We start from the raw sequence: 11,849 nt of genomic DNA on the forward strand, positions 1-11,849 counted from the left end.
TCATTGCAGCTTGGTGGCGGTGGCGTTAGCATAGTAGCATGGACGACGAGATGATTGAAAATGAACACAACGGAGATCTAGTCCTATTGGCAGACATCCATTTAAAATGTAGGCAACGGCATGAAAAAAGTGGTTTCTACTTTTACTTTTATACTTTAAGTAAATTTACAAGCGTGTACTTTGTTACTTTTACTTGAGTAAAGAAGTTTAATCAGTACTTCCACTTTTACCAGAGTATTTTTTAACACAAGTATCTGTACTTTTACTCAAGTACGGAAAGTGAGTACTTTTGCCATCTCTGCCGTAGCGTCAGGAACGTCCAGGCGCGCGCTTTCAGGAAATCCTATACACTACTGTTTATGCTCTAAAAACATTCTAAATAACTTCGTTTCGAGTAAATTCTGGATGCTACCCACTCAGGACACTTGGAATACATTGGACGAGCAGTATGGAGGAATATTGACACGTTTTTTGTGGACTTTTATGGACCTTTCTGTCTCGGGCACCATAGACCTCCATTATTTGAATGTCAGCAAACAGCAAGAAGCCTCCCAGATCTCCAGATGCATTTGAGATATCAAAAAAGTACTCCAGAGTGTTGTTCAGCATGGGGATGAGTAGAAAATGAAGGCTAATCATGTTTTGGGTGTACTATTCCTTTAAACGTGTATGAGAGCATGCAGGAGCCCATTTCTTGCACAAAGTTGATTTTTGCATCACTTATACAAGCTTACTTTTCAAAAAAAGATTTGCAATTTTTCCACTAAGTCAGACTTACCAGCGGTGTTATGACGAGAAATACATGCCGGCCAAGAATTACTTCCCCTCTCGCACACTAATGAGAAAACGTACTGAAATGTGAACGGAAAGGCAACTTTTAAACATATTCTTAATGTTTTCATCTTTCTTATGCATGAATCTACTAAAATTGAGAGTTTTGGTGGACAGCTGAGATGTTGTTGCCTTAAGTTTCTATTACCCAAAACTCTTACACCGAGTCTTGCTGCTGTAATTGTTGACAGATGAAAAACAAATCACTTGAAGAATAGTAATTATGACTTTGACATATATGTCATACAACTAATAATTTGCTACCATTATTTCTATTGCCAAAATTCAACATAATTACAAGGATTCTGTTTTCTTAAATCATTGAGTTGGCACAAAACAAAGCACTCAATCACTTTTTCAAACCAAAAGGAAAATAAAAAAAATAAAATTTTTCAAATCGGTATAGGTTCCCAAACGTTTGTGTAGTTCCAAATACTCTCATGACCTTAAATTATCCCTTTTGATTAAAATTGTTGACCAAGCTTTCTCTTTGATCAATACCACTGATGTGAAGTGCAGTGTAATTGTAACCATAATTTTAAATGATTGTGTTGCATTTAAAGAAAAATCTCCCTAAATTTTAGAGGCTATAACAGTCCTGCATGTGACACTAAAGGTGAAATGCTGTTGTATATGTGGATCAATAATGGTCAGACTTTTTTGTGGAATAGTTCTGAATTTGAGTGACGATTCCCTGCCAACCATAGTCTCACACTGCTTTGAGAGTCATTAACATTATAAACTGTTCTGATACAGAGCTCCCTCATGACAGTGTACAATCATACAGTGAATATATACAGCTTAACCAACATCCCCACACCCTCCCCACCTCCCCCAACCCCATTCTGACCTCCACCCTAGAAAAAAAAAAAAAAAATCTGAGGTTTGTACTGTATAAAAATACAGCTGTTAGTTTTCTGGAGGTTTGTTTTACAGTTTTTCTCAAATGCTAAAACACATTTCACAAACGTTTCATCCATGTTCTTCAATGTCTAAACACAACACCCTTTTCTAAAGCTACATAAACATAACCACACCTTCTCCCTTCAAAACTCAAACTTCACACCAAAAGAGCAGCTCGAAGCTTTCAAAAATGTAAACACTATACCCCTCATTACACACTACAGCAAAACAATTGAAAACACAATGCTCAATTTATGAGAAGGTTCTTTGTTTCTTTACTGCCAATGCATATTTTTAGAAACTTTACAATTATGGATCTTCTTAGAGTTCTGCAGAGGATTGGGTATTTAGATTTGTGAGTTTCATATGAAGGGTATAGTAAATTCTGTACACTACTGTAACACAACTCACTGCAAAAGCAGAATCTATTGCACACAACAGTACTCTTGAAAACATGATCAGGGTGTGAAGTTTTTTTAATTCATTTTACAGTATTTACACCACAATCACTGTGCGGCATCATGTCGCTGAGCTGCATCAGGCCACATCACCTCATCCACATCACAGGCTATATTGTCTCTTGCCAGGCACCGTGGGAAAAACGCCCTGGAATGGCGGATCCATCCTTGGAAGTTCTCCACTGGGATGACAACACATGCCAGCTCCATTGCCCTTAGGTTTTCTCTAGTGTATGGTTGTCTGTCATAAACCTTCCATCTCCACGATGAGAAGAACTCATCTATAGGGTTCAGGAAAGAGGAGTAGGGTAGCAGACAGACGTTTAAAAAGTGGTTACTGTTGGTGGTGAACCACTCACTGATTTGGTTAGTTGTGTGGAAGCGTACATTGTCCCAAATGATCACATAAATGGGATGTTCGGGCCCAGGATGGTGTTGTTGGCGGTCTAGGAGGATATCTTTTAGCTCCTCTAGGAAGGTTAGGAGACGTTAGGTGTTGTAAGACCCAAGGACAGCCTGCCAGTGGACAAGCCCCTCCAAACCCATGGCCGCACAAAGAGTAATATAACCTCCCGTTGGCCAGGAACCTCAGTGATGGCTCTTTGGCCAATGATGTTACGGCCTCTTTGCCTTCGTTTGTGCAGGTTGAAGCCAGCCTCATCTAGGAAGAGGTACTCATGAGGTCTGGCCATCACGTCCAACTGTAATATCCTCTGTGAAAATGTGAAAGTGCACAGGTGTTCAGAGCAACAGTCAATCAGGTAGCATATTATGTACTGTATTGTCCAGAAGTAATGTAGGCCACTGAGCAACACAGTATGTTTACTAACTGTACTGTGAACATGGATGTATACTTACTTGCACATACTCGTAACGTAGGTCCTTGTGTCATGCAGAGTTTCGCTCAAAGGGAACCCTATAGACTTGTTTCATCCGCATCTTTTGGCGCCGGAGAACTCGGTGTATTGTGGCCAAGCTGACATCATCAATGCCCTCAAAGTTCACATTATCGTCAATGACTTTGTCTCTGATCTCCCGGAGTCTGATGAGGTTTTTCTCACGAACCATATCCACAGTGGGGGTTTCTTGTGCTGCTGTAAATATGGCAACCCGCCCACCTCTATGTGGCATTCTTTCAACTCTAAAGAAAGAAACGTGTCATCAATTGATATGTTTTACAATACAGTAACAACTGATTTGAAACTACTGTAATAGACTACTTTCACAGGCTTGTAAAATTGTATTGTGACAAAGAAAGCAATAGAGTACAATACCTGTTGTGTTGTCTGAATGCCCTGATAATGGTGGCCACGGTGAACCTACTCAGGTTTGGACGGACTCTTAGTCCTGCTTCAGCCATTGTCATGCCATGGACAATGACATGGTCAATGAATGTTGCTCGCATCTCGTCTGTAATGATGGTACGAGGTTGTCTTGCTCTCCCTCCTGGACCTTCTCTCCCTTGTTGGCCTCCTCCTCTTCCTCCTTGGCCTGCTCCTCTTCCACCATGGCCTGCTCCTCTTCCACCATGGCCTGCTCCTCTTCCTCCATGGCCTGCTCCTCTTCCTCCCTGGCCTGCTCCTCTTCCTCCCTGGCCAGCTCTTCTCCCTCCTCTGACGCGATTACCTCTTCCCTTGACTCTGCCTTCATCCATTGTGTTTGTTTGGAATCTTTTGGGATTCCAAACAAACTGTGCACTCTGAACTTGCTTTTATACATGTGGTCACAGCATTAGCAAGAGGTATTTTCAATTTTGAGTCGTTGTGTGTAATGAATGACGTCAGGTGTGTTCATTTTGTTCAAATATTACTGACTGTGGCAAGCATTTTGCATCACATGAGCTTTTATTTGAGAATATGAGCAGAGTTCTTTTGCAACTTGTGTTTTAGCAAGGAAAAATGTGTTAAGATTTATGTGAATGGAGGATTGTGTTTTGTGAATTGTGTCTTCATGTAAAATGTGTTTCTGATATTGGAAAATGATTTAGTAAATGTGTTTAGACAACTGGCCATTTGGTTTAGAGGATTGGCTTTTGTGTTTTAGCATTTGAGAAAAACTGTAAAAGGGGTCTTCTCTTGCTTTTTGATTTCCACTACACTATAAGGAGCACTTTTCCTACCAGCCTTTATTTGTACAGCTGGTTTTACAAGTAAAATCCCATCTCAAATGAAGGATTTCTGAAATATTAATACAGGTGCTGGTCATAAAATTAGAATATCATGAAAAAGTAGATTGATTTCAGTAATTCCATTTAAAAAGTGAAACTTGTATATTATATTCATACATTACATACAAACTCATATATTTCAGATGTTTATTTTGTTTAATTTTGATGATTACAAATGACAACAAATGAAAATCTCAAATTCATCATATCAGAAAATTAGAATATTGTGAAAAGGTTCAAAATTGATGGCCCCTGGTGCCACACTCTAATCAGCTAATTAACTCAAACCACCTGCAAAAGCCTTTAAATGGTCTTTCAGTCTAGTTCTATAGGCTACACAATCATGGGGAAGACTGCTGACTTGACAGTTGTCCAAAAGACGACCATCGACACCTTGCACAAGGAGGGCAAGACACAAAAGGTCATCGCTAAAGAGGCTGGCTGTTCACAGAGCTCAGTGTCCAAGCACATTAATAGAGAGGCGAAGGGAAGGAAAAGATGTGGTCGAAAAAAGTGTACAAGCAAGAGAGATAACCGCACCCTGGAGAGGATTGTGAAACAAAACCCATTCAAAAATGTGGGGGAGATTCACAAAGAGTGGACTGCAGCTGGAGTGAGTGCTTCAAGAACCACCACACACAGACGTATGAAAGACATGGGTTTCTGCTGTCGCATTCCTTGTGTCAAGCCACTCTTGAACCACAGACAGCGTCAGAAGCGTCTTGCCTGGGCTAAAGAGAAACAGGACTGGACTGCTGGTGAGTGGTCCAAAGTCATGTTCTCTGATGAAAGTAAATGTTGCATTTCCTTTGGAAATCAAGGTCCCAGAGTCTGGAGGGAAAGAAGAGAGGCACTTCATCCACGTTGCTTGAAGTCCAGTGTAAAGTTTCCACAGTCAGTGATGGTTTGGGGTGCCATGTCATCTGCTGGTGTTGGTCCATTGTGTTTTCTGAGGTCCAGGGTCAACGCAGCCACATACCAGGAAGTTTTAGAGCACTTCATGCTTCCTGCAGCTGACCAACTTTTTGGAGATGCAGATTTCATTTTCCAACAGGACTTGGCACCTGCACACAGTGCCAAAGCTACCAGTACCTGGTTGAAGGACCATGGTATCCCTGTTCTTAATTGGCCAGCAAACTCTCCTGACCTTAACCCCATAGAAAATCTATGGGGTATTGTGAAGAAGAAGATGCAATACACCAGACCCAACAATTCAGAAGAGCTAAAAGCCACTATTAGAGCAACCTGGGCTATCATAACACCTGAGCAGTGCCACAGACTGATCAACTCCATGCCACGCCGCATTGCTGCAGTAATACAGGCCAAAGGAGGCCCAACTAAATACTGAGTGCTGTACATGCTCATACTTTTCATGTTCATACTTTTCAGTTGGCCAACATTTCTATAAATCCTTTGTTTTTATTGGTCTTCAGTAATATTCTAATTTTCTGATATGATGAATTTGAGATTTTCATTTGTTGTCATTTGTAATCATCAAAATTAAACAAAATAAACATCTGAAATATATGAGTTTGTATGTAATGTATGAATATAATATACAAGTTTCACTTTTTAAATGGAATTACTGAAATCAATCTACTTTTTCATGATATTCTAATTTTATGACCAGCACCTGTATGTTTCTCTTCTTTTTTATCAAATTTGTCTGCCCAGGGTTAAAACTACTTTTTTTTTTTAAAAAAACCTTTAAAATATCTGTGGTGTTTTTTTTTTTTCTCATATATTTTTGAAGGAAATGTGAGAACATCCAGTGTATTCTCATTATCAGTTCGTATGAAATCGTACGAAAAGTTATGCACAGTAATTTCGTACGTTTTAAACGTTTTTTTCGTGCCTCGAGACAAGATATCCTTGTGCATGCGCATCTTACGCACCATTCAATAACATAGAATTTAACATACAATTAACCCTAACCCTGACCCTAACCCTAAGATACAAAACAGCAAGCAACCTAGTTAGAGACATCAAAAAGTAATTATTGCACCGTTTTTCCCAGTTTTACGTCCGTCCGCGGATCTGCTTTTTTCGTCTGTCTGGCTGCACATGCGCACTGATCTGTTTTTTCGAGGAAAAACGTCAAAAACTAATGAAATACTGTGCATAACTTTTCGTACGATTTCATACGAACTGATAATGAGAATATGTTGGAACATCTGTTTGTAATGAACGGATCTCTGAGAACCTTGGATTCAGACATGGAGTGAGCCTTTGTAAGGTTATTTGAAATCAGTTTGTAATGATTGTTCACGAATGCTGGCAGACATTCCCTAGTCCAGTAGACCTTGAAGGGGAATGCCGTTTTTTTTACATTGGCCCCTTGATTTTACGTTATTACATCATGTTCTACTCACCCATATGAGTTTTGTGTCATTTGGAGCTGTTCTAAAGATATTCAGTTAGGTTATATCCAAGTAACATCTTTCTATGGTTCTGTTACACTGGTAGCCAAATAATCGACATTTCGTTGTCAAGATTCACCTTGTGTTTTTTGTGCAATGACAATAAAGAAAGTTTAAAAGAGTCCTGTGAAGTACCTAACTATTTGATCCAGGTTTGTAAAAGCAAATACGCATCTAAAAGGACACAAGCCCTTGGGGTCCTTCATCTTTTAGAAGGGCTGGAGTCTGATTGATATGATCAATCCTCTTTGATCTATTTTCTAAACTGGGTCAAATATTGGAGAAACCAAAGCACCGAGACCACAACATCCCTGTCTAAATAGAAGTGTTAAACCTTCGGGGGCCCTTGTGTTGAATGTTGCATCCAACTCTAAGTGCAATATCTCCCGGTGTTTTGAATCGCATTGTTTAGATAACCACTCGATACATAAGATTGTGTTCATCTTGCCACTCACAATATTTCTTTTTATTCCCACATGATTACTGTGTCTACCAAATATATTTTTAGACTCTACTCCACATTCATCAACAAACTGAAACATATTAATGTGACCATTGCCTAATGCTGCTCATACTGCAGCCTCATTTAAATACATATTTACACTTGTGTGGTCCTTTGCTTTGACCATCTATGGCTCAATTTCGGCATGTATAGGGCTTTGCTTTCTGGTTCATGTGTGCATGGTTTAATAATTCTGGATTTTCAGATGCAAACTATGTGTGGCTTTTATGTCGGGTTGGGCATCTTTTCAATCTGAAAGATTCTGATTTCTTGTTTCGATTCTGTTTCCTATCGCTTCTCAATTCCAATTATTTTATGAAGAATCATAAAAGCTTACATGTTATAAATGAGCTGGCTAACTAGATTCTGTCTAAAAGAAATAGTCGGAACTTCTCAATGACATTAATTTCTTGAGCAGCTCATTTTGGGTAAACATTAAAGGTGCTAGGCTGAGTGTCTGAGCGGGAGGAAAAAGCAACACCGAGGTTTCACAGTTATTCCACCTCTACCAGGATGGAACATTAATGTCTGCCATTTCCAGGAGGTTTGCTGTATTTACCACTCTGAAGAGCATGGAGAAGTTACTCTTGGAGAGCAAGGCAGAGCTGTCAGAAGTTCTTAAACTACCAGAAGGTCTGAATCTTCTCCTATGTTTTGTCTAACTTGCCATTGCCAGACAAGAAGAATTGGCAGGTTTGGGATTGATGCCATGTTCTTTTCATGTGAGCAGGTTCAAACAGCTCTAACTATATGTGAAAAAGTATTGAGAAACTGCTGCACAGAGAATTCAAATGTTGAAAATGATTGCCATGTGTCTCAACTATATTTCAACAGATAATTGGTTCAGATGTTATGTAAAAAGAGATACATAGGAATGGAAAATTACCTTCTTCGATAAGCGGCATATTGGTACAAATGCAGACAAAATGGTCTATATACAATGAAATAAATATTTTTTGGGTGTACAAACTTTTGCAAACAGGGTATTGAATTTTATTTTGTAATAGTTTTCCCTTAAACAAATTAAACTGGTTTTAGATGTAAATTTAAAGATTATATCTTATATGAAGATGGAAAAAAGTGTGGAACTTATTTAATATGAACTTAGGCTTCTACAAAACCTGGAAACTTAGAAAATGCATGTACAGTCATGAGAGACACTTTTAAGACCCTGAGTAAAATATGTAACCCCTATAGGACATGAACTGTCCAAAAATGTATGTTTATTCAACTGCACGAATATGAGAACATTCGATTAGCAAGAGGCTTAACAGCAGAAAACCATATCGCTCTCTCACAGTCACAGGAAAGGAGTGTTGGAAATCAACCTAAATATAAATTTGACTCATTCCTGGACAGGATTTTTTTTTAAATCAAGTAAAGCTCCCTAAAATCCTTGGCTGCCTTCTGGGGTGTTTCTGCCCTGGGAACAAGTGGCCCCTTCCTTAGAAGCTAACTTTTTCCATGCATGGCTTTATAGGGATGCTAGGGAGTGCAGTGAATGAATTTTGCATTTCAGTGGGAGCTAGATGGGTCAATGGATTAACAATATATTGGAGCACCCCTTAAATAAATATTACAGAACTGTTTCATTCACAGAAGACATGCAGGAAATGTATCTTGATGGCAGGGCAACATATTTGGAAGTTGGAACCCATGACACACGGAAAAGGCATTGCATACTGACACTTTAAATGCTAAAGGGATTAGAAGACTTTGAAAAATAGGATATGCACTACCCAGCCCACCTGCATTTTGACAGATGCGTGGAAACACATGTTAGGTGGAAGGACACTTAGATGTGGGAGTGCAATACTCTTAAGCCTTATATGTGTGTGGTGTGAATGTGTCTACAGAGCCTGCGTGGGTTGGGTGTTGGTGCTTATTCATGTGTGACTCACACCAAAGCCAAACATGATCAAAGCTGGGACAGACTGAGACGGACAGACAGCAGAGAACAGAATGAGCCAGCCATGGTTGCAATCCAGTCCTCACATTAGCCGCCTGTCGGTCAGGCGCGCAAATTGTTTGGCAAACTACTGATAAGACATAAACTGTAGCAGGGTCCACCAGCATTCAGCAATGTCTTTAAGCCATTCAAAAACACCTGCTCTGATACACTGCAAATTTAAAAGCCAATGGCCATATCTGTCCCTTCTTTTAATGCCGCTCATCTGGTCATGAGAAATGTGGCAGTCAGCTTGCAAAGAAGGCAGAAAAATACAGAAAAAAATCTTACTGCAAATACAAAAGGGAAAAATACCGAATTGCTTTGTGATGTGTCTGTTGGGAGCAGGAATGTTGAACATGACTGATGATGTTCATGATCCTAGAGAAACACCTTAGCTGGATAATATGAAAACTCTACCTCATGCACAAGCTGCATATATCCTGCTGAGAAGCTGCTGGTCTTTACAATGGATTCAGTGTTTCATCTACAGTTAGACTTTTACTGTTGTTAGGGTGGGAGGTGTGGTGTTTGGATTAAGATCAGACAGACACTGGTATGCATGCATGCATATTTACACTGCCTGTTTCTGATGTCTATATAAACTAAAGGAAAACCACCCAGAAGCTGTAAAAGAAAAAAAATGTAAACCTATACTATGACTGCAACTGAGTCTGCTTAACAGCAACACCCAAAAAAATAATTATGCATGCTTCTTATTGATAACATTTATAGATTTCTTTAGTCATGTGAATGTTGCTTTTGTCCTATGAATATAGACAAGCTGTATAATTAAAAATTCTATATTCCCTTGTTTATTAATGTGACTGTCACTGTGTTTTTAACTGGCACCTCATCATCAAAACAAATTTCTTGTATTGGTAAAACATAAAGCATAAGAAATGACAGGTGAATTTTGATAGTCCCTCTGTTTGAAGTCAACTAAATATATTTATTAGCATTAATTTGCAAGTAATAAAATAAATCCAAAGTCACTGTGGCTGAAAAACATGTACCGTGACTTTACAAATCCCTAAAGCAGTAGCTCACTTTGGTTGCATATACAGGCTTTCTGATTAAATTATGGCAACCAGTTAGATTATTATATATTACTTATATGTTTTACACTTTGTTCTGGATCCATTTGATAATAAAGGTAAGCGTTTTCAGTACTCACCATAATGAGATCACATCACCAGAGGTATGAAATTCCGCATAAATTCACTGTAGCAGGAGCTTAAAGTTCAAATAGTTAACAAATACTTAAAGTTTCTAATTTGATAGTTTTTTCAAAATAAAGTAGATCACAAGTGAAAAACTGTCCATCATTTTGTTGTTTATAGCATAAAATAATTCACTACGATAGCAGATAACCCAAAATTCCTCATTCGGGCACATGACCCAGGGATGCCATGACAGCCAGACAGAACAAGGCCAGATGAAAGCAGAAAAAATATTAAGTTGGGTGTTAAATTAAGAAATATTGCAGAATTGAAGAATAGAGGCGGAATGAAGCAGAATTATGAAAAGTGGTCGCTATGTCTTCCAGCAGCTTAGGCCTATAGCAGCGTAAATATAGAGATAGCTCATGATAACCTGTGCCTCTCTAAGCTTTATCAAAAAAGTCTAGACCTGAAAAGCTCCTAATGGAAGTATTCAAAGTCACTACATGTTCATCCAGGAGAAATACATGCCACAAGTCATTGTGTGTATGAAGTGATTGCAGCAACTCTTTAGAGTGCCTTCAGATGACAAGTTTTGAATTGGTTGCTTAACAAATAACACTTATTGAACTGACTTAGGGCATCAAACACCTCTGTTGAAAGGACACAGTGAATCAAACCTGGAAAGCCAAATTTATGATGTTAAGCACTCAGGTTTAGTTCTACACGTCAATCTGGGACTGCATCCATCAAACGTGTTTTTCTTATTTCTAAGAGAGGTATATTGTGCCATTGATCAGCTCCAAAAATGTTCCACACACTAAAAACTAGTTTTAAGTTTTGTTTGGTTAGTGAACTTATGCCAATTTTTTACCAGTTAGTGTTTTAGAAACAGGTTGTTCACCTTTTAGTCTTGCTGTTCTCTCAAACGGAAGTAATAAGCCAGTTTCAGAGAGGCAGCCAGGGATAAAACATCAGAAACTGTCGTTATTACATTTAACTGCCACTGTAAAACTAATTATTTTTTAGTGCATAAAAGAGCAGAATTTTTTTTCCTAATTTTGGAACATTTTTTAAGAAAGAATCCACAAGAATTGTGTTAGCAAGAATCAAGCATTTGTATTGAGAGCTTTAACCTTGCAAAAATGTTACATTTAAATGTCCTCTCAATATCTGTGATTCATTGATTGCTGTTATGATGTTGTTAAGTGTTCCTGCATCCCAATTATCCTTTAGAGACAAGTAACGCAGGAACTCCAAACTTCACTGCAGAGTTAGGCTGTTAATCTATGTGCTTATCTGCCTCAAAACACCTACTAATCTGCTTAAAAACACCTTGGAGTGAGACTATGTTGTAAACTTCTCACGTTGTGCTCTTTTGGGTGATTTTTAAAAGGTGAGAGCATTTAAAGGGGACTGAAGAAGCATCCAGTACTCTCATTATCTACCCTTCAATT

General features: G+C 38.7%; 1 protein-coding gene across 2 annotated transcripts; it reads right to left on the reverse strand.

The window, feature by feature from the left end:
* Positions 1 to 2,403: 2,403 nt before the first annotated feature.
* On the reverse strand, positions 2,404 to 3,994 carry LOC119779695 (DEAD-box ATP-dependent RNA helicase 40-like). Of its 2 annotated transcripts, XR_005280268.1 has the most exons (4): positions 3,467 to 3,994; positions 3,051 to 3,333; positions 2,580 to 2,905; positions 2,404 to 2,473 (listed from the first exon to the last, which is right to left on the reverse strand). XR_005280268.1 is itself a non-coding variant. In XM_038279453.1 (3 exons), the coding sequence occupies exons 1-2, from the start codon at positions 3,844 to 3,846 to the stop codon at positions 3,081 to 3,083; spliced, it is 633 nt and encodes a 210-aa protein (XP_038135381.1). In that variant the 5' UTR covers positions 3,847 to 3,994; the 3' UTR covers positions 2,485 to 2,905; positions 3,051 to 3,080. The 2 variants fall into 2 exon arrangements, 1 of the variants encoding a protein (XP_038135381.1); XM_038279453.1 differs by lacking the exon at positions 2,404 to 2,473 and having other exon boundaries at positions 2,485 to 2,905.
* Between the last annotated feature and the right edge of the window lie 7,855 nt (positions 3,995 to 11,849).

Source organism: Cyprinodon tularosa, unplaced genomic scaffold (assembly GCF_016077235.1).
Source record: "Cyprinodon tularosa strain WSP-4 unplaced genomic scaffold, ASM1607723v1 ctg150, whole genome shotgun sequence".
Taxonomy (NCBI): domain Eukaryota; kingdom Metazoa; phylum Chordata; class Actinopteri; order Cyprinodontiformes; family Cyprinodontidae; genus Cyprinodon; species Cyprinodon tularosa.